This window comes from Oncorhynchus keta, chromosome 15 (assembly GCF_023373465.1).
Source record: "Oncorhynchus keta strain PuntledgeMale-10-30-2019 chromosome 15, Oket_V2, whole genome shotgun sequence".
Lineage (NCBI taxonomy): Eukaryota > Metazoa > Chordata > Actinopteri > Salmoniformes > Salmonidae > Oncorhynchus > Oncorhynchus keta.
In genome coordinates, this window is record NC_068435.1 from 8,545,138 (window position 1) to 8,568,682 (window position 23,545).

General features: G+C 45.3%; 1 protein-coding gene across 1 annotated transcript in view; it reads left to right on the forward strand.

Annotated features, from left to right (window-relative positions):
- The window catches only part of LOC118371384 (cadherin-7-like), a 143,290-nt gene extending 121,093 nt beyond the window's left edge, over nucleotides 1-22,197 (forward strand). Inside the window, exon 11 of the mRNA XM_052463150.1 lies at nucleotides 20,518-22,197. Coding sequence (XP_052319110.1) covers nucleotides 20,518-21,023 — 506 coding nt within the window. The 3' untranslated portion in view covers nucleotides 21,024-22,197. The remainder of the gene's footprint in view (nucleotides 1-20,517) is intronic.
- Nucleotides 22,198-23,545: the final 1,348 nt, after the last annotated feature.

Sequence of the window (23,545 nt, forward strand, 5' to 3'; positions counted from 1 at the left end):
TAAGAACTTCACTATAGAACATCAGACTTTAAGAACTTCACTGTAGAACATCAGGCCTTAAGAACTTCACTATAGAACATCAGGCCTTAAGAACTTCACTGTAGAACATCAGGCCTTAAGAACTTCACTATAGAACATCAGACTTTAAGAACTTCACTGTAGAACATCAGGCCTTAAGAACTTCACTATAGAACATCAGGCCTTAAGAACTTCACTGTAGAACATCAGGCCTGAACAACTTCACTGTAGAACATCAGGCCTTAAGAACTTCACTGTAGAACATCAGGCCTTAAGAACTTCACTGTAGAACATCAGGCCTTAAGAACTTCACTGTAGAACATCAGGCCTGAACAACTTCACTGTAGAACATCAGGCCTGAACAACTTCACTGTAGAACATCAGGCCTTAAGAACTTCACTGTAGAACATCAGGCCTTAAGAACTTCACTGTAGAATATCAGGCCTTAAGAACTTCACTGTAGAACATCAGGCCTTAAGAACTTCACTGTAGAACATCAGGCCTTAAGAACTTCACTGTAGAACATCAGGCCTTAAGAACTTCACTATAGAACATCAGGCCTTAAGAACTTCACTATAGAACATCAGGCCTTAAGAACTTCACTGTAGAACATCAGGCCTTAAGAACTTCACTGTAGAACATCAGGCCTTAAGAACTTCACTGTAGAACATCAGGCCTTAAGAACTTCACTGTAGAACATCAGGCCTTAAGAACTTCACTGTAGAACATCAGGCCTTAAGAACTTCACTGTAGATCATCAGGCCTTAAGAACTTCACTGTAGAACATCAGGCCTTAAGAACTTCACTGTAGAACATCAGACTTTAAGAACTTCGTTATAGAACATCAGGCCTTAAGAACTTCACTGTAGAACATCAGACTTTAAGAACTTCACTATAGAACATCAGGCCTTAAGAACTTCACTGTAGAACATCAAGCCTTAAGAACTTCACTGTAGAACATCAGGCCTTAAGAACTTCACTGTAGAACCTTAGGCCTTAAGAACTTCACTGTAGAACATCAGGCCTTAAGAACTTCACTGTAGAACTGGGGAATTAGCTCAAGTGGTAGATCGCTCGCTTGGCATGCAAGAGGGAGCGGGATCGAATTGCTTAGATAATTACTGGTTGTCACAAACAAAATCACACAAACACTAAAATATACACTACCCTTCAAAAGTTTGAGGTCACTAAGGAATGTCCTTGTTTATGAAATAAAATCTATTTTTTGTCCATTAAAATAACATCAAATTGATTAGAAATACAGTGTAGACATTGTTCATGTTGTAAATTACTATTGTAGCTGGAAATGGCAGATTTATTTTATGGAATATCTACATAGGTGTACAGAGGCCCATTATCAGCAACCATCACTCCTGTGTTCCAATGGCACGTTGTGTTAGCTAATCCAAGTTTATCATATTAAATGGCTAATTGGTCATTAGTAAACCCTTTTGCAATTATGTTAGCGTAGCTGAAAACTGTTGTGTTGATTAAAGTAGCAATAAAACTGGCCTTCGTTAGACTACTTGAGTATCTGGAGCTGCCTAGAAGGCCAGCATCCTGGAGTCGCCTCTTCACTGTTGACGTTGAGATGTGTTTTGCGGGTACTATTTAACTGCCAGTTGAGGACTTGTGAGGCGTCTGTTTCTCAAACTAGACACACTAATGTACTTGTCCTCTTACTCAGTTGTGCACCGGGGCCTCCCACTCCTCTTTCTATTCTGGTTATAGCCAGTCTATTTCCATCTCAGGCTGCCTTATGAAGAGGTTGTTGTGTTGAACGATGTTGTGCCATGCATAAGGTTATTTTCTCCACTGAGATTCTCCCATGTGTTTGTCAGTCACACTCTATGTTAGGAGGTGCCATGGTCCAACCAAGCTCCTCGTGCATCTTACAGCTATGGGATGTAGGGAGACAGTGTAGTTAGTATTTCATTCTTCACATGGTTTTCAAACAAGTCAAACCTCAGACAACTTCTACATTCAGGCTTTTCCCCAATACTCTTTTGTTCTTTTCAACCCTTTCTTTTTTACTTTTGGGTTTCTTTATCTTGCCCCTTTGTAAATCTCTCTCTCTCTCTCTCTCTCTCTCTCTCTCTCTCTCTCTCTCTCTCTCTCTCTCTCTCTCTCTCTCTCCTCTCCTCTCCCTCTCCCTCTTCTCTCTCTCTCTCTCTCTCTCTCTCTCTCTCTCTCTCTCTCTCTCTCTCTCTCTCCTCTCCTCTCCTCTCTCTCTCTCTCTCTCTCTCTCTCTCTCTCTCTCTCTCTCCCTCTTCTCTCTCTCTCTCTCTCTCTCTCTCTCTCTCTCTCCTCTCCTCTCCCTCTTCTCTCTCTCTCTCTCTCTCTCTCTCTCTCTCTCTCTCTCTCTCTCTCTCCCTCTCTCTCTCTCTCTCTCTCTCTCTCTCCTCTCCTCTCCTCTCCCTCTTCTCTCTCTCTCTCTCTCTCTCTCTCTCTCTCTCTCTCTCTCTCTCTCTCTCTCTCTCTCTCTCTCTCTCTCCTCTCTCCTCTCCTCTCCTCCCTCTTCTCTCTCTCTCTCTCTCTCTCTCTCTCTCTCTCTCTCTCTCTCTCTCTCTCTTCTCTCTCTCTCCTCTCCTCTCCTCTCCTCTCCCTCTTCTCTCTCTCTCTCTCTCTCTCTCTCTCTCTCTCTCTCTCTCTCTCTCCTCTCTCTCTCTCTCTCTCTCTCTCTCTCTCTCTCTCTCTCTCTCTCTCTCTCTCTCTCTCTCTCTCTCTCTCTCTCTCCTCTCCCTCTCTCTCTCTCTCTCTCTCTCTCTCTCTCTCCCTCTTCTCTCTCTCTCTCTCTCTCTCTCTCTCTCTCTCTCTCTCCTCTCCTCTCCCTCTTCTCTCTCTCTCTCTCTCTCTCTCTCTCTCTCTCTCTCTCTCTCTCTCTCTCTCTCTCTCTCTCTCTCTCTCTCTCCTCTCCTCTCCTCTCCTCTCCCTCTTCTCTCTCTCTCTCTCTCTCTCTCTCTCTCTCTCTCTCTCTCTCTCTCTCCTCTCCTCTCCTCTCCTCTCCCTCTTCTCTCTCTCTCTCTCTCTCTCTCTCTCTCTCTCTCTCTCTCTCTCTCTCTCTCTCTCTCTCTCCTCTCCTCTCCTCTCCTCTCCTCTCCTCTCCCTCTCTCTCTCTCTCTCTCTCTCTCTCTCTCTCTCTCTCTCTCTCTCTCTCTCTCTCTCTCTCTCTCTCTCTCTCTCTCTCTCTCTCCTCTCCTCTCCTCTCCTCTCCTCTCTCTCTCTCTCTCTCTCTCTCTCTCTCTCTCTCTCTCTCTCTCTCTCTCTCTCTCTCTCTCTCCTCTCTCCTCTTCTCTCTCTCTCTCTCTCTCTCTCTCTCTCTCTCTCTCTCTCTCTCCTCTCTCTCTCTCTCTCTCTCTCTCTCTCTCTCCTCCTCTCTCCTCTCCCTCTCTCTCTCTCTCTCTCTCTCTCTCTCTCTCTCTCTCTCTCTCTCTCTCTCTCTCTCTCTCTCTCTCTCTCTCTCTCCTCTCCTCTCCTCTCCTCTCCTCTCCCTCTTCTCTCTCTCTCTCTCTCTCTCTCTCTCTCTCTCCTCTCCTCTCCTCTCCTCTCCTCTCCTCTCCCTCTTCTCTCTCTCTCTCTCTCTCTGGGCCCTTTCACCTAAGGTGTCTATCAACAGATTGGTTTGTGATTATTATTTTGGGGATAGAGAGAACTAGAGAGAGAGAGACGGGATAGATACAGTCGGTTTTCCAGTTACCTCGGGCTCCTGAGAAAACAGAGGTTTGAGTGAAAGGTCCCTTTCAAAGCTACAGTTGTGTTATTACTTCCCCCAATGATATCTTTGCTTAACACCATCTTTGTTAGACAGAATGACTCAACATATTTTCTGTTGATAGCGCTAGATATTATGGCCTCAACTTATCTAAGATCAGTTTTGCCTCTTAGATCATAATGAATCAGATTATATTGACGGGGGGGGGGGGTTGTCACCTGACCTTAGAAATCGTTTTCATGTCTCTATTTGGTTTGGTCAGGGTGTGATTTGGGGTGGGCATTCTAGCTTTCGTTTTCTATGATTTTGTTTTTCTGTTTTGGCCGGATATGGTTCTCAGTCAGGGACAGGGCGGTGTCACGCCCTGACTTTAGAAATCGTTTTCATGTCTCTATTTGGTTTGGTCAGGGTGTGATTTGGGGTGGGCATTCGAGGTTTCGTTTTCTATGATTTTGTTTTTCTATGTTTTGGCCGGGTATGTTTCTCAGTCAGGGGCAGCTGTCTATCGTTGTCTCTGATTGGGAACCATACTTAGGTAGCCCTTTTCCCCTCCTTTCTGTGTGGGAAGTTGTCTTTGTTTGTTGGCACTATAGCCTTAAGCGTCACGGTTGTTTTTTTGTATTGTTTACATATAAATAAAAGGACTATGTACGTTCACCACACCACACCTTGGTCCTCTTCTTTCAACGGCCGTGACGGGGGGGTCTGATCCAAGATCAGCTTTCCTACTCCGAGATGCTTTGAGTTTCTATCTCCAACGATCATCTTGAATTTCCAAAGATATATGAGGCCTGGTTATATGATGTATTTACATGATTTGGCCTCAATGTTCAACCCTGTTATTGTGGAGAATACATTGTGTGGCAGCATCCTTGTATTTCTGAAGACCTCTCCCACATGTTCTTCAGACGCCCAAAGTTCTTCCTGCCTGTCTGGGGCACTGGGTCTGCATCTCACATGGCAACCTATTCCCTTTGTAGTGCACTACTTTTGACCAACCTCCATAGGGCTCTGTTCAAAAAGTAGTGCACTACGTAGGGTATAGGGTGCCATGTGAGACGAAGACTAGGATTAGTCCATCACTGCAAAGCCTCGAACGAGCCGCCATTTTGTGCCAACTAAGCCTTTTCCTCTGGGGGTCCAGCCCAGCCTAATCCATCATGGTCGAGGGCGCGGGGCTGGTGTATGTAGAGAGCCAGGAGAGACAATGCGGAAAACTGAAAATTACAATATTTTTTAAATAGGGATTTAACTACCGATGAACTTACCGATGAAATTGTTGGTCACTTATGGTGCTTGAGTCACACTGGGAGAGAAGCACAAGGCCCCAAGCTAAGCTGTCCCCACTGAGTCACAATGGGAGAGAAGCACAAGGCCCCAAGCTAAACTGTCCCTACTGAGTCACAATGGGAGAAAAGCACAAGGCCCCAAGCTAAACTGTCCCCACTGAGTCACACTGGGAGAGAAGCACAAGGCCCCAAGCTAAACTGTCCCCACTGAGTCACACTGGGACAGAAGCACAAGGCCCCAAGCTAAACTGTCCTCACTGAGTCATAATGGGAGAGAAGCACAAGGCCCCAAGCTAAACTGTCCCCACTGAGTCACAATGGGATAGAAGCACAAGGCCCCAAGCTAAACTGTCCCTACTGAGTCACAATGGGAGAGAAGCACAAGGCCCCAAGCTAAACTGTCCCCACTGAGTCACACTGGGACAGAAGCACAAGGCCCCAAGCTAAACTGTCCTCACTGAGTCATAATGGGAGAGAAGCACAAGGCCCCAAGCTAAACTGTCCCTACTGAGTCACAATGGGAGAGAAGCACAAGGCCCCAAGCTAAACTGTCCCCACTGAGTCACACTGGGAGAGAAGCACAAGGCCCCAAGCTAAACTGTCCCCACTGAGTCACACTGGGACAGAAGCACAAGGCCCCAAGCTAAACTGTCCCTACTGAGTCACAATGGGAGAGAAGCACAAGGCCCCACTGAGTCACAATAAACTGTCCCCACTGAGTCACAATGGGAGAGAAGCACAAGGCCCCAAGCTAAACTGTCCCCACTGAGTCACAATGGGAGAGAAGCACAAGGCCCCTAATAATATAATAAACTGTCCCCACTGAGTCACAATGGGAGAGAAGCACAAGGACCCAAAGCTAAACTGTCCCCACTGAGTCACAATGGGAGAGAAGCACAAGGCCCCAAGCTAAACTGTCCCCACTGAGTCACAATGGGAGAGAAGCACAAGGTCACAAGCTAAACTGTCCCTACTGAGTCACAATGGGAGAGAAGCACAAGGCCCCAAGTTAAACTGTCCCCACTGAGTCACACTGGGACAGAAGCACAAGGCCCCAAGCTAAACTGTCCCCACTGAGTCACAATGGGAGAGAAGCACAAACGCCCCAAGCTAAACTGTCCCTACTGAGTCACAATGGGAGAGAAGCACAAGGCCCCAAGCTAAACTGTCCCCACTGAGTCACAATGGGAGAGAAGCACAAGGCCCCAAGCTAAACTGTCCCCACTGAGTCACACTGGGAGAGAAGCACAAGGCCACAAGCTAAACTGTCTCCACTGAGTCACAATGGGAGAGAAGCACAAGGCCCCAAGCTAAACTGTCCCCACTGAGTCACACTGGGAGAGAAGCACAAGGCCCCAAGCTAAACTGTCCCCACTGAGTCACAATGGGAGAGAAGCACAAGGCCCCAAGTTAAACTGTCCCCACTGAGTCACACTGGGACAGAAGCACAAGGCCCCAAGCTAAACTGTCCCCACTGAGTCACAATGGGAGAGAAGCACAAGGCCCCAAGCTAAACTGTCCCTACTGAGTCACAATGGGAGAGAAGCACAAGGCCCCAAGCTAAACTGTCCCTACTGAGTCACAATGGGAGAAAAGCACAAGGCCCCAAGCTAAACTGTCCCCACTGAGTCACACTGGGAGAGAAGCACAAGGCCCCAAGTTAAACTGTCCCCACTGAGTCACACTGGGACAGAAGCACAAGGCCCCAAGCTAAACTGTCCCCACTGAGTCACAATGGGAGAGAAGCACAAGGCCCCAAGCTAAACTGTCCCTACTGAGTCACAATGGGAGAGAAGCACAAGGCCACAAGTTAAACTGTCCCCACTGAGTCACAATGGGAGAGAAGCACAAGGCCCCAAGCTAAACTGTCCCCACTGAGTCACAATGGGAGAGAAGCACAAGGCCCCAAGCTAAACTGTCCCTACTGAGTCACACTGGGAGAGAAGCACAAGGCCCCAAGCTAAACTGTCCCTACTGAGTCACAATGGGAGAGAAGCACAAGGCCCCAAGCTAAACTGTCCCCACTGAGTCACAATGGGAGAGAAGCACAAGGCCACAAGCTAAACTGTCCCTACTGAGTCACAATGGGAGAGAAGCACAAGGCCCCAAGCTAAACTGTCCCCACTGAGTCACACTGGGACAGAAGCACAAGGCCCCAAGCTAAACTGTCCCCACTGAGTCACAATGGGAGAGAAGCACAAACGCCCAAGCTAAACTGTCCCTACCGAGTCACAATGGGAGAGAAGCACAAGGCCCCAAGCTAAACTGTCCCCACTGAGTCACAATGGGAGAGAAGCACAAGGCCCCAAGCTAAACTGTCCCCACTGAGTCACAATGGGAGAGAAGCACAAGGCCCCAAGCTAAACTGTCCCTACTGAGTCACAATGGGAGAGAAGCACAAGGCCCCAAGCTAAACTGTCCCCACTGAGTCACAATGGGAGAGAAGCACAAGGCCCCAAGCTAAACTGTCCCCACTGAGTCACAATGGGAGAGAAGCACAAGGCCCCAAGCTAAACTGTCCCCACTGAGTCACAATGGGAGAGAAGCACAAGGCCCCAAGCTAAACTGTCCCTACTGAGTCACAATGGGAGAGAAGCACAAGGCCCCAAGCTAAACTGTCCCCACTGAGTCACAATGGGAGAGAAGCACAAGGCCCCAAGCTAAACTGTCCCCACTGAGTCACAATGGGAGAGAAGCACAAGGCCCCAAGCTAAACTGTCCCCACTGAGTCACAATGGGAGAGAAGCACAAGGACCCAAGCTAAACTGTCCCCACTGAGTCACAATGGGAGAGAAGCACAAGGCCCCAAGCTAAACTGTCCCCACTGAGTCACAATGGGAGAGAAGCACAAGGCCACAAGCTAAACTGTCCCTACTGAGTCACAATGGGAGAGAAGCACAAGGCCCCAAGCTAAACTGTCCCCACTGAGTCACACTGGGACAGAAGCACAAGGCCCCAAGCTAAACTGTCCCCACTGAGTCACAATGGGAGAGAAGCACAAACGCCCCAAGCTAAACTGTCCCTACTGAGTCACAATGGGAGAGAAGCACAAGGCCCCAAGCTAAACTGTCCCCACTGAGTCACAATGGGAGAGAAGCACAAGGCCCCAAGCTAAACTGTCCCCACTGAGTCACACTGGGAGAGAAGCACAAGGCCACAAGCTAAACTGTCCCCACTGAGTCACAATGGGAGAGAAGCACAAGGCCCCAAGCTAAACTGTCCCCACTGAGTCACACTGGGAGAGAAGCACAAGGCCCCAAGCTAAACTGTCCCCACTGAGTCACAATGGGAGAGAAGCACAAGGCCCCAAGCTAAACTGTCCCCACTGAGTCACACTGGGACAGAAGCACAAGGCCCCAAGCTAAACTGTCCCCACTGAGTCACAATGGGAGAGAAGCACAAGGCCCCAAGCTAAACTGTCCCTACTGAGTCACAATGGGAGAGAAGCACAAGGCCCCAAGCTAAACTGTCCCTACTGAGTCACAATGGGAGAAAAGCACAAGGCCCCAAGCTAAACTGTCCCCACTGAGTCACACTGGGAGAGAAGCACAAGGCCCCAAGCTAAACTGTCCCCACTGAGTCACACTGGGACAGAAGCACAAGGCCCCAAGCTAAACTGTCCCCACTGAGTCACAATGGGAGAGAAGCACAAGGCCCCAAGCTAAACTGTCCCTACTGAGTCACAATGGGAGAGAAGCACAAGGCCACAAGTTAAACTGTCCCCACTGAGTCACAATGGGAGAGAAGCACAAGGCCCCAAGCTAAACTGTCCCCACTGAGTCACAATGGGAGAGAAGCACAAGGCCCCAAGCTAAACTGTCCCTACTGAGTCACACTGGGAGAGAAGCACAAGGCCCCAAGCTAAACTGTCCCTACTGAGTCACAATGGGAGAGAAGCACAAGGCCCCAAGCTAAACTGTCCCCACTGAGTCACAATGGGAGAGAAGCACAAGGCCACAAGCTAAACTGTCCCTACTGAGTCACAATGGGAGAGAAGCACAAGGCCCCAAGCTAAACTGTCCCCACTGAGTCACACTGGGACAGAAGCACAAGGCCCCAAGCTAAACTGTCCCCACTGAGTCACAATGGGAGAGAAGCACAAACGCCCCAAGCTAAACTGTCCCTACCGAGTCACAATGGGAGAGAAGCACAAGGCCCCAAGCTAAACTGTCCCCACTGAGTCACAATGGGAGAGAAGCACAAGGCCCCAAGCTAAACTGTCCCCACTGAGTCACAATGGGAGAGAAGCACAAGGCCCCAAGCTAAACTGTCCCTACTGAGTCACAATGGGAGAGAAGCACAAGGCCCCAAGCTAAACTGTCCCCACTGAGTCACAATGGGAGAGAAGCACAAGGCCCCAAGCTAAACTGTCCCCACTGAGTCACACTGGGAGAGAAGCACAAGGCCACAAGCTAAACTGTCCCCACTGAGTCACAATGGGAGAGAAGCACAAGGCCCCAAGCTAAACTGTCCCCACTGAGTCACACTGGGAGAGAAGCACAAGGCCCCAAGCTAAACTGTCCCCACTGAGTCACACTGGGAGAGAAGCACAAGGCCCCAAGCTAAACTGTCCCCACTGAGTCACACTGGGACAGAAGCACAAGGCCCCAAGCTAAACTGTCCCCACTGAGTCACAATGGGAGAGAAGCACAAGGCCCCAAGCTAAACTGTCCCTACTGAGTCACAATGGGAGAGAAGCACAAGGCCCCAAGCTAAACTGTCCCTACTGAGTCACAATGGGAGAAAAGCACAAGGCCCCAAGCTAAACTGTCCCCACTGAGTCACACTGGGAGAGAAGCACAAGGCCTCAAGCTAAACTGTCCCCACTGAGTCACACTGGGACAGAAGCACAAGGCCCCAAGCTAAACTGTCCCCACTGAGTCACAATGGGAGAGAAGCACAAGGCCCCAAGCTAAACTGTCCCTACTGAGTCACAATGGGAGAGAAGCACAAGGCCACAAGTTAAACTGTCCCCACTGAGTCACAATGGGAGAGAAGCACAAGGCCCAAGCTAAACTGTCCCCACTGAGTCACAATGGGAGAGAAGCACAAGGCCCCAAGCTAAACTGTCCCTACTGAGTCACACTGGGAGAGAAGCACAAGGCCCCAAGCTAAACTGTCCCTACTGAGTCACAATGGGAGAGAAGCACAAGGCCCCAAGCTAAACTGTCCCCACTGAGTCACAATGGGAGAGAAGCACAAGGCCACAAGCTAAACTGTCCCTACTGAGTCACAATGGGAGAGAAGCACAAGGCCCCAAGCTAAACTGTCCCCACTGAGTCACACTGGGAGAGAAGCACAAACGCCCCAAGCTAAACTGTCCCTACTGAGTCACAATGGGAGAGAAGCACAAGGCCCCAAGCTAAACTGTCCCCACTGAGTCACAATGGGAGAGAAGCACAAGGCCCCAAGCTAAACTGTCCCCACTGAGTCACAATGGGAGAGAAGCACAAGGCCACAAGCTAAACTGTCCCTACTGAGTCACAATGGGAGAGAAGCACAAGGCCCCAAGCTAAACTGTCCCCACTGAGTCACACTGGGAGAGAAGCACAAACGCCCCAAGCTAAACTGTCCCTACTGAGTCACAATGGGAGAGAAGCACAAGGCCCCAAGCTAAACTGTCCCCACTGAGTCACAATGGGAGAGAAGCACAAGGCCCCAAGCTAAACTGTCCCCACTGAGTCACACTGGGAGAGAAGCACAAGGCCACAAGCTAAACTGTCCCTACTGAAGCAGTGTGGCATTGCAGAGTTTTTGTTGGATGTTATTTCCATTCAACACATTCGTCCCGATTCATGGCCATTTTAATGTCACCTGGCCCAACTCGTTTGTGTTCAGTAGGACAGACAAAATAAAGCACATTTATGTGGCTGAATAATTGTAATGAGGCAAGCTTGGAGTTTCTGTTCTTTTCTGTACTATCGAGGCAGTCTTAACGAATTTTGGGGGAGCTCCTCACAAACTATGACAGCAGCTGTTCCAGAGGTTCACTGTGAGTTCACAATACTGCACCGTTGTTCCCTCTACCTCGTAAAGCTGTATCCAGAAATAGATCAACCATAAATAGAGAGGACATGCAAGGTCATCTGACATAAACTCAGCAAAAAAAGAAACTTCCTCTCACTGTCAACTGCGTTTATGTTCAGCAAACTTAACGTGTAAATGTTTGTATGAACATAAGATTCAACAACTGAGACACAAACTGAACATGTTCCACAGACATGTGACTAACAGAAACTGAATAATGTGTCCCTGAAAAAAGGGAGGGGTCAAAATCAAAAGTAACATTCAGTATCTGCTGTGGCCACCAGCTGCTTTAAAAACTGCAGTGCATCTCCTCCTAATGGACTGCACCATATTTGCCAGTTGTTTGCTGTGAGATGTTACACCACTCTCCCACCAAGACACCTGCAAGTTCCTGGATATTTCTGGGGGGAATGGCCCTAGCCCTCACCCTACAATCCAACAGGTCCCAGACGTGTTCAATGGGATTGAGATCCGGGCTCTTCTTTGGCCATGGCAGAACACTGACATTCCCGTCTTGCAGGAAATCAAGCCCAGAACGAGCAGTATGGCTGGTGGCATTGTCATGCTGGAGGGTCATGTCAGGATGAGCCTGCAGGAAGGGTACCACATGAGGGAGGAGGATGTCTTCCCTGTAACGCACAGCGTTGAGATTGCCTGCAATGACAACAAGCTCAGTCCGATGATGCTGACACACCACCCCAGACCATGACGGACCCTCCTCTTCCAGATTGATCCCACTCCAAATTACAGGCCTCGGTGTAACACTCATTCCTTTGCTGATAAACACAAATCTGAATCCAGAAATCTGGCAGTGGCTTCTGATTAAAATTAAATTTTTGCAATTTTGATGAGGCTCTCTTGTTCAGATATCGGTAAGTGGACTGGGGGCAGGGCATGAAAGGGATATCGAATCCAGTTGTTTGTGTTATCATTTTTGGGAAAGTATCTGCGTAATTGCAACACAACTCATTCAGGTGCTTCGCTATATCAAATTTGACATTGTCTGTAAGCTTGAGTTCATTTGCACACAAAAAAATCATACAATGATGGAAAGACCTGTGTGTTGTCCTGTTTATTGCAGACAGAGAAGAGCTCCAACTTCTTAATCATAGCCTCAATTTTTTTCCTGACAATTGAATATAGTTGTCCCGGTAATCCTAGATTAAGATCATTCAAGCGGGAAAAACATCACCCAGATAGGCCAGCCCCTGAACACGGGAGTTCAGGGGCCTTACTTTAACAAAGTTAACCATTTTCACTGTGGTTTTCAAAACATCTTTCAAGCTGTCAGGCATCGGAAGCGCCTGCTTGCACGTGCGTTACCACTCCACTATGTCTCCCTGTCATGGCTTTTGCGCCATCAGTACAGATACCAACATGAGCAGCAGCTATGTTTGGCTACATACGGACCGTTAGTGAAATTCCTGCGAGAGAGTAACGGTTCATGTGATTGGATATTAATTATTTGTCTAGGTTACCCGTATTTGACATTGTGTTGTTATTTCGCTGAACACTAGATGGTTTAATTTTATTTTTGGCAGTGAAACGAGGCTATTCAGATGAGAGAAAAAAAACTCACCCAAATGTATAGCCCCGTTGAAAAATATAAATTAACTGTTTGAAAATATGAAGGAATTTTTTTTTTTTTTTTAAATATATTTTTGAATTTACTTTTTTTCTTTAAACTGTGAATCACATTTTTATTTGGCGTACCCTCGATGGCATTGCGCGTACCCCTGGGGGAATACCTGCCCCAAACAAACAAACAAAAACCCTCTCGGAGACAACTCGTAAATAGTCCCTTATAGATGTGTCAGTCAGTCAGGTGGCTCGCTGCCGGCAGAGACTTCTATTGCATTAACATTCAAGCCTATCTCAGCAGGACCTCGCTAAAAGCCCGGTTACAGCCTCTAAAAGCTATCAGCTTGATATCATAAATGGTCTGTACTTGTATTTATAGCTCTGTCCATGAGTTAAAGAGTGGCTATATTTCTCCACCCCCATCCCTCAGCTGTTTACCAAAATCAGTGGTCGGGAGTCAGATTTGTTACCGTTACTTTTAATGTTTAAAGATTAAAGTTACCATTACACCTCAGCAGATTCACATCTGACATTTTTAGGCAACCAACATATTGATGACCATTATATTAAGTAATCTATTATTGAATGAATTGGCTGACGTTTTCCATTGTCTTTTTAAAAATGAAGCAAGAACTGTGTCAATATTTGGTGTGTCAGTCAGACACCCAGTCCCCAAAAACAGTGGCCTGTATCAGATAATATACGACAGTGACTGTGTCTCAATCTGTTCCCTTTGTTCTGGCTGACAAAGACTGTCATCGTGGTGATCGGTGAGTGTCGGCCCCCCATTCAGCTGAAGTACCTCGTCACTCTCTTTGCAGTGTTGAGTTTAGCATGTAAATCTTGGTGGAGCGAAATACAATGTTTTTTTTTTTAGAGGCACGCCAGCAAATCCACAACACAACACAACACAACACTAAACAAAACATTAGTTGCACTGTAACAGTGACAAACGTTGCCCACAAACTGTTCGGGCCGACATAAAGCTGTCCCAACAGCAGACCCTTCAGCACCATGGAGTGAATCCTTACCACCGCTACACCTGGCTATCAGTGGAGCCTTGTCTGGCAGAGAAACAGTTCATTCAGCCTCATTTACTGCCTTTTAAAAAACCATGGCTGATATGGCTGACTTTCTTCAACAAATGTGGTTTCTACTGACAATTGATTTGATTTGAACTATGGCATAAGGGAACGATGAACAGATAAGATGCAATCATGTAATTCTGATTAAGACATTAATGAGCGAACTAATATAACTATTTGTACAGAAACAGAATTCGGAACATGGGCCTTTTTTACAGTATTCTCTCTGTACACTAAGTCAGAACCGTAGGATAAACAAAGGTGAATATAATCAGACAATGAAAGCTCTTACAATATTCCATGATGACATTTCTCTAAAACAGGCAATCTTAAAGAATCTTTTCTTAAAGAAAAACTAACTGGTCTGTGAGAGCCGGAATTCTTACATGTTGGTAGGTGATCAAATACTTATGTCATGCAATAAAATGCAAATTATTTACTTAAAAATCATACAATGTGATTTTTGTTTTAGATTATGTCTCTCACAGTTGAAGTGTACCTATGATAAAAATTACAGACCTCTACATGCTTTGTAAGTAGGAAAACCTGCAAAATCGGCAGTGTATCAAATTCTTGTTCTCCCCACTGTAGAGAGAGAGAGAGAGAGAGAGAGAGAGAGAGAGAGAGAGAGAGAGAGAGAGAGAGGTTCACTATGTAATATGTCGATGAGAATGGGCCCGGTGCTAAATTATTCCGCTTGTTGTCCCATTGATTTTTGCAAGACGGATTGTTTTCTCAATTCAATTACGGTAAATTGGGCATAATGTTCAATTGATTTACCACACATTTTTCCTCATTCTTCTTTGGCTAAACTGCCGTGTTGCTGTGCCTTAAGTGAAGCCTGCCACGTGCAATGTGTATCACTGCACAGGTCCTTTTGTGGTACGTTTAATTTTCTATGTATGAAAGTGGTGTATCTGGTCCAAAACACAGTTGTGTATTATGTCAACGCCACAAAGCGTGACCGAGGAAGCGTGCAATCTATTAAACCGTAGTTTTGAATGAGTGTGCATGGGGTCCTTGTGATACTTTCTTAATCAAAATACAACATCTATTCAACCATCGGTAATTGTCGATGTATCTAGTAGTATCTGTTTTTATTATTATATAATCTTCATTTAACAACATAAGTAAATTGAGAACCAATTCTCATCTACATTAACGACCTGGCCAACAGGCATGAATTGCAACAGCGAACGGGACAACGCACAATACCACTGAAAATACATAAAACACAATATACCGACGAAAGGTACTTATTGATCAAATATCAGACAAAGATTGGTTAATTTTGATAGACACATTAGTGGTATCTGACACAAAATGCATGTTTAAGATGGAGTACATTTGTGTATTCAGTCAGTGTCACAAGCTGTGTTATTTGTTTACTGTACCCAGTAGTCTTTTCAATTGAATGAAACAACATGTGGCACCATCTTGCCTCCAGCACCCATGCTCACAAACACAAAGGAAGTCCTCATTCATGTGGTATGTCATTGCGCTAAACGTTATTATTTTCAGTTCAGCACATGTCCAAATTCATGTATTTGTATTTATTGTGTGCATAATGGCCAGTTGGACAAAGAATTTACAAACAACACCCTTCAAAGTTTCATTATAATGACCAAACAAACAAACAATACCTCTCAAGGTTTCATTAGAATGTATTTTTAAACTGGAAGAACTTGTCCCGATTGGTATTCTTAAATCACTGATGAATGATCTTGAGACTGATTCCCTGACCTGTCAATGTTTTTAATTAGCTGTTTTATGATTTTGTTATACTCTTGTGAATTATATGGTTTTTACTAGATTACCTGCAGTTTTTCATGTTGTTTGTCTGTAATTTTTGTAATGACTTGGTGCTACCTATCTTGGCCAGGACGCTGTTGAAAAATATATTTTAAATCTCAATGAGCCCTTCCTGGTTAAATAAAGGTTTTAAAAAAATAATAATAATCCCCTCAAGGTTTCATTAGAATCACCAAACAATACCCCTCAAGGTTTCATTAGAATCACCAAACAATACCCCTCAAGGTTTCATTAGAATCACCAAACAATAGGTTTCATTAGAATCACCAAACAATAAAGGTTTCATTAGAATCACCAAACAATACCCCTCAAGGTTTCATTAGAATCACCAAACAATACCCTCAAGGTTTCATTAGAATCACCAAACAATACCCCTCAAGGTTTCATTAGAATCACCAAACAATACCCTCAAGGTTTCATTAGAATCACCAAACAATACCCCTCAAGGTTTCATTAGAATCACCAAACAATACCCCTCAAGGTTTCATTAGAATGACCAAACAATACCCCTCAAGGTTTCATTAGAATCACCAAACAATACCCCTCAAGGTTTCATTAGAATCACCAAACAATACCCCTCAAGGTTTCATTAGAATCACCAAACAATACCCCTCAAGGTTTCATTAGAATCACCAAACAATACCCCTCAAGGTTTCATTAGAATCACCAAACAATACCCCTCAAGGTTTCATTAGAATCACCAAACAATACCCCTCAAGGTTTCATTAGAATCACCAAACAATACCCCTCAAGGTTTCATTAGAATCACCAAACAATACCCCTCAAGGTTTCATTAGAATCACCAAACAATAATTAGAATCACCAAACAATACCCCTCAAGGTTTCATTAGAATCACCAAACAATACCCCTCAAGGTTTCATTAGAATCACCAAACAATACCCCTCAAGGTTTCATTAGAATCACCAAACAAACATTAGAATCACCAAACCCCTCAAGGTTTCATTAGAATCACCAAACAATTAGGTTTCATTAGAATCACCAAACAATACCCCTCAAGGTTTCATTAGAATCACCAAACAATACCCCTCAAGGTTTCATTAGAATCACCAAACAATACCCCTCAAGGTTTCATTAGAATCACCAAACAATACCCCTCAAGGTTTCATTAGAATGACCAAACAATACCCCTTTATTATTCTTAGAACCCTTTATTCCATCCTCCTCATCTCCCTCTCTTCTCCCCTCCTCCTAATCTCCCTCTCCTCACCCTCCACCCTCTGCTTGTTTAGCCCAGGGAGGTGGTATAGTGCCTGGGGATGAGGTATGGGTTGGGCAGCTTCCATATTTTAGCCTGGCGGTGGCAGCGTTAAAGGATGGATCATTAGACGTTTGCCTCCCCTTCCTCGCTTGCTCACTCAGCAGCGACGGGTGTTATTTTCAGCTCTGGGAGTATAGATCTGACTCTGACGGGGAGATGAGGGTTCCTGGCAGGCAGTTTCTCCAACCCCCGATGGGTGGACTGTGACTGTGTCTCGGGGAGCGTGTTTGTGTGTGCGACACAAAGATGTTTGTGTGTGTGTGTGTGTGTGTGTGTGTGTGTGTGTGTGTGTGTGTGTGTGTGTGTGTGTGTGTGTGTGTGTGTGTGTGTGTGTGTGTGTGTGTGTGTGTGTGTGTGTGTTCGATGAGGGGAGATGTATGGCTTAAGCTTTATATGCATGCAGCTGTGGATATATGTGCACAGCCCACGTCGTCAAGTGCTCAACTATGGAGTGTGCTGCGCGGCAACACTATATTATTCTTTAAAGGGATAGTTCATGCAAAATCTATATTTGGGTCACTTTACCCTTACCTTGAGTTGTGTCTGAAGGCCTATGGTAACAGAGTCCACAATAATCCATTATTTACTTCAGGCTGGAATTAATATATTAGCATCGTCAGATTTCATGAATGGAAACAGCTGACGTTGACATGCTATGCTACGTTGACATGCTATGCTATGTTGACATGTTATGCTACGTTGACATGCTATGCTACGTTGACATGCTATGCTACGTTGACATGCTATGCTACGTTGACATGTTATGCTACGTTGACATGCTATGCTACGTTGACATGCTATGCTACGTTGACTTGCTTTGCTACGTTGACATGCTATGCTACGTTGACATGCTATGCTACGTTGACATGCTATGCTACGTTGACTTGCTTTGCTACGTTGACATGCTATGCTACGTTGACATGCTATGCTACGTTGACATGCTATGCAACGCTGACATGCTATGCTACGTTGACATGCTTTGGGGACAGCACTTGGACCGTTTGCTTTTTTTAGGGGCTTTATGACTGGCATATACTCCTGTATTATTACTCAGATAGGCATATGCTGTGCTCATTTCAAAGATTTAGCACTGGCCTGCCCAGCGTAAGCAGCTTGTGGGTGCAGCCAACTGCATGGGGACACTCACTGACTGCTTCCCCCCACACACACACACACACAAATGGCACCCTATTCCCTATATAGTGCACTACTTATTCCCAGGGATCATTGGGCTCTGGTAAAAAGTAGGGCACTACAGTATATAGGAATAAGGGTGCCATTTGGGACAAGCACACTGTTAAACCCTGATATGTAAACAGGTTTGTCTGGTTGTTTATCTCTGTGTGTGCACGTTCCAACAACACGTGCGGGCTAATAGCATATTTCACAAAATCTAAATCTTGCGAATCTCGTGAAGTAAACCTGAAATCAACCTGAAATCAACCTGACATAACCTTAACTCAGGACTGTGATGACTAACGCTTTTTCCAGAGAGAAAGAGAGAGAAGGGGGGTCTGAAAACCCAGTGAATAACATTGGCTTATTGTAATAAATCTAACACAGGTAGTATCTATCCATGGTTCCTTTCTCCACCACGACTGGCACAGTGTCTCTATCCATCTAATTGTTTCTTAGAGCTTGCCACCCAGGGTCGTGTTGATGGGGGTAAGGGTCATATGGATGGCGGTAAGGGTCGTATGGATGGGGTAAGGGTCGTGTTGATGGGGGTGAGGGTCGTGTTGATGGGGGTAAGGGTCGTATGGATGGGGTAAGGGTCGTGTTGATGGGGGTAAGGGTCGTGTTGATGGGGGTAAGGGTCGTATGGATGGGGTAAGGGTCGTGTTGATGGGGGTAAGGGTCGTGTTGATAGGATTAATGGTTGTGTTGATAGGGTTAATGGTTGTGTTGATGGGGGTGAGGGTCGTGTTGATGGGGGTAAGGGTCGTATGGATGGGGTAAGGGTCGTGTTGATGGGGGTAAGGGTCGTATTGATGGGGGTAAGGGTCGTATGGATGGGGTAAGGGTCGTGTTGATGGGGGTAAGGGTCGTGTTGATAGGATTAATGGTTGTGTTGATAGGGTTAATGGTTGTGTTGATAGGGTTAATGGTTGTGTTGATAGGGTTAATGGTCATGTTGATGGGGATAAGGGTCGTGTTAATAGTGTTAAGGGTTATGTTGATAGTGTTAATGGTCGTGTTGATAGGCTAAATGGTTGTGTTGATGGGAGTAAGGGTCTTGTTGATAGGGTTACGGGTCGTGTTGATGGGGTAAGGGTCTTGTTGATAGGGTTACGGGTCGTGTTGATGGGGATAAGGGTCTTGTTGATAGGGTTACGGGTCGTGTTGATGCGGATAGGGGTCTTGTTGATAGGGTTACGGGTCGTGTTGATTGGGTAAGGGTCGTGTTGGTAGGATTAATGGTTGTGTTGATAGGGTTAATGGTCGTGTTGATGGGGATAGGGGTCGTGTTGAAGGGTATAGGGGTCTTGTTGATAGGGTTACGGGTCGTGTTGATGGGGATAGGGGCCTTGTTGATAGGGTTACGGGTTGTGTTGTGTTGATGGGGTAGGGTTAGTGTTGATGGGGTAAGGGCCGTGTTGATACTAAGTGTCTTAAACCCACACAGGTGGCAGACAGAGCTGTCCTATCGTTGCTAGTATTTTTCAGTGTACAACCCAAAATTCTGAAGGAACACCTCTGTACTCCACAATGGTCCTGGACAGAATTGCGATGGCTCTGTTGTTTAGTTTGATGAAAAATGTCCCCCCAATGATATTCATTGGCATACCATTTTTTCTTTGTCTAATCATGATTAATAACTCATCTTGGTCCTCTGCCCTTTGTTGATAGTGATGCTGACTGCCTTCTTCTCTCTGTCTCTCCCTCTGTCTCTCCCTTTCTCTCTCTCTCTCACTCTCAATTAAATTTCAATTGAAGGGCTTTATTGGCATGGGAAACATATGTTAACATTGCCAAAGCATGTGAAGTATATAATAACCAAAAGTGAATTAAACAATACAAATTAACAGTAAACATTACACTCACAGAAGTTCCAATAGAATAAAGACATTTCAAATGTCATATTTTGTCTATATAAAGTGTTGTAACGATGTTAAAATAGTTCAAGGGAAAATAAATAAACATACATATGAGTTGTATCTGTCACGTTCTGACCTTGGTTCCTTTGTTTTGTCTTGGTTTTAGTATGGTCAGGGCGTGAGTTGGGGTGGGCAGTCTATCTGCGTTTTCTACGATTTGGTATTTCTGTGTTTGGCCTGGTATGGTTCTCAATCAGAGGCAGGTGTCATTAGTTGTCTCTGATTGAGAATCATACTTAGGTAGCCTTTTCCCACCTGTGTTTCGTGGGTGATTATTTTCTGTTGTGTCTCTGCACCAGACAGAACTGTTTCGGTTTCAGTTCGTTCTCTTTGTTGTTTTATTCTTTAGTGTTCTGAGTTATAATAAATATCATGGTCCTCCAATCCTTCCTATCTACTCCTCTTCGTCATTGGTTGTCCTTTCTTGTGACAACAGGTCACAAATCTTGCTGCTGCGATGGCACACTGGTATTTCACCCAGTAGATATGGGAGTTCATCAAAATTGGGTTTGTTTTCAAATTCTTTGTGAATCTGTATAATCTGATGGAAATATGTCTCTCTCTAATATGGTCATGCCTCTCTCTCTCTCTCTGTGTGTCTCCCTCTCTCCACAGTGCTCGTCCTGTTGATCATCACCATGCAGCGACGGAGGAAGAAGGAGCCCTTGATCCTGGACGAGGAGCGTGACGTGCGCGAGAACATTGTGCGCTACGACGACGAGGGAGGCGGCGAGGAGGACACCGAGGCCTTTGACATGGTTGCTCTGCGCAATCTCAACGTAGTCCGTGAGAGCGGTAGCAAGAACCGCCGTGACGTCACCCCAGAAGTGCCCACCCTCTTCTCGTCTTCCCGGCCACCGCCGGACAACGGCATCTTCCGCGAGTTCATCTGGGACCGGCTGAAGGAGGCCGACGTGGACCTGTCAGCACCACCCTACGACTCACTGCAGACGTACGCCTTCGAGGGCAGCGGCTCAGCCGCAGAGTCCCTCAGCTCGCTGGATTCGCTGAGCATGGACTCGGAGCAGAACTACGACTACCTCAGCGACTGGGGGCCACGCTTCAAGAAACTGGCAGACCTCTATGGCCACAGCGACGGCGGCAACCTCTTCGTCTCTTAGCCCTCGGTTGAGGCCCGCCGAAACATCAGCACGGACAACAGAACAAACAAGTGAAGTAAACAGAAGGATCTGAATAAGGATATACAAGAAAGGACATTTTAGGTGACGCTGTACTCTGAGAGGACATTTGATTGGTGTGTATAAATACATCAATGTGGGTTGAGAGTTAACTGTAGGATGATGGTTTTCCATTCAAAATGCTTTGTTTTGGACACTCTGCATACTGGCTGGATTTTTTCAAAGGGTGACATTTTGGAGATTTTGTTGGTAATGTTTTAACATGAAATGATGCAAAGCTTAAAACGTTGGGATGGCCTCCAGACCCGTTGGAAGGACCTCAACGCACAAATGTCCAGACATTCTCATGTCACAGTGACGTTCAAACGGAACAAGGAGTGAACCTATATCTATGCTTCAGTGGTGATACAACAGTGACATTTTCAAGTACAACATCTTTTCATGGTGAAATGAGTAGCCTGACCTCTTCAACTGGCCCTGTAGTTTGTCCCAGGGTTCACTATGATCTGTAACATTTGTTTCAAACTGATATTTAGGGGTTCACAGCTTTGCTGTGAAACCTATTGTTATTCTTATATTATAATGTTTTCCTTGACATGGTAAAATAACTCAAGCATAGATTGATAACTTTTGTTTGAATTCGGCACACAAAAACTAGAGGCCATGAGTAACTTGGTCTAAAAGAATGGTACTGATTGACCTATAGGTGGCGCTGTTATGCGCAGTCTCATTTAAACCCTCATATCCGCCTTCCAGTATGACCTACTTTAAACTTTGTATGTAGGTGTCTTTCCTCATACTGAACCAATTTACCTCAAGGACCCATAAGGCCAGCCAGGATAGATTTTCCTACATCTTGGACATTTTGGAAAACCTTTGAAAACCGTAAACTCATGATAAAAAATAACATAAATAAGGGATTGATTAAACAGGGCTGAGTAATTATTAAATCTAGAAATCTGATTTACGTGTCCATTTAAATCCTTTGTAAATCCATTTCACAATGTCCTATCAATTTGCAACTTCTTAGGGTCATCAAAGACATTACCATGATGAACCATGTTAAGTTTGGCATTGATTTAGCCGTTTTTATATCAATGTCAAATAATTTCTTGTCAACAATTAAATACCTTACTGTAATAGTTTTCCATTGAAATGGACAATAGTTTTTAGCAAATAACTATTTCTCAAGCAAGACCCCATGGTGTATGTGGGGATGGGAAAACTCAAAACTAGCTGTTATTGGCAGGGAGGTTTGGAACTCTTTGTTATTGGTCTATTAACCAATTTACCGCCTGGTGATGTCACCAGGTGGTAAACTGAACTCCCACCCATGCAAACCTTCTGATTAGAACATTCAGTGTAGATTGTATTTTCAAAACATGGCAGAGTTATTGACACTTTTTTTTTAATACTGCAAATCTATTCCACAGTGGCCTGTCAATGTGAAACTATTATTGACATTCCCAAAATGAACCACACTTAATTATTAACAACTCATTATTTTCATATGTAACGCTCAAAACCACATTCTCCTCAGAAAACCATGCGTCACTTTCACTCCATATTTTGATTGCACTTAAAGGAAGATGCTTCCAACATGATAGAGTGCTTTGTTATTCAATTGATCTTGTGTCCTTTGTCATCTTGTGAACCCTGTTCATTGCTGCTGGCAGGCAGTTATATTTATGGAAGAGATTCTCAAAACAGGATAAATCCTTATGGATTTTACAGCAGGTTTTCATCAATGGTGGATTTGATCAATTCCGGCTTACTCTGGTCCATATTCAGTAGAGCTCACCGTAGCAACATTTTTTGAAACAGAAAACAGATGGGTGTTTCTTATTCGACCGGTAGTCCAGTAGTCTCTCTCCCTTTTCTTCCATTTGGTGCCTATCGACGGTATCTAGACACCTGTCCGATTTGTCCGCTCTCACGCTCAAGTTCCGAATGAACATGCTTAGAGTGTCACAATGCCTCTGAGGTTCTGAATGAACATGCTTAGAGTGTCACAATGCCTCTGAACGGTGTAGCAGGGAAGGTGAGATAAGGCAAAGAGACTGGGGTTGGGGGGGTAGCGATGAAGAAAACACTATCATGTCACAGCCTGGAAGCCTTGTAAACTGCAGTGATTGCACCGTATCGGTAAGTTCAAAATTTAAAGCTGTTGTGATTGTTTTATCTATCCTATGAGGGGTTCTAGCAACCATGATGGTTAAATTTGTTGTTTTTTAGTTGTTTTTTTACGGAAACATAGCTGTAACAGCATTGGAAAATACAGTTAGTGTTGGGAAACGATTTACAGCAAAGCTGTGGGCACTTGTAAAGATACTAAGCCAAGGAGAATGTCAACTGTTATTTTGCATGCAGTGAGTAGAAATGGAACTGTGGGAAATCCAGGATGGAAGAAGCAAGGCAAAAAACAGCTGGGAGACTAATCTAGTGTTTGGTTAAGAGCTCTGATGAGGCCTTATGCATTTGATGCTCATTAGTTGGAGAAAACA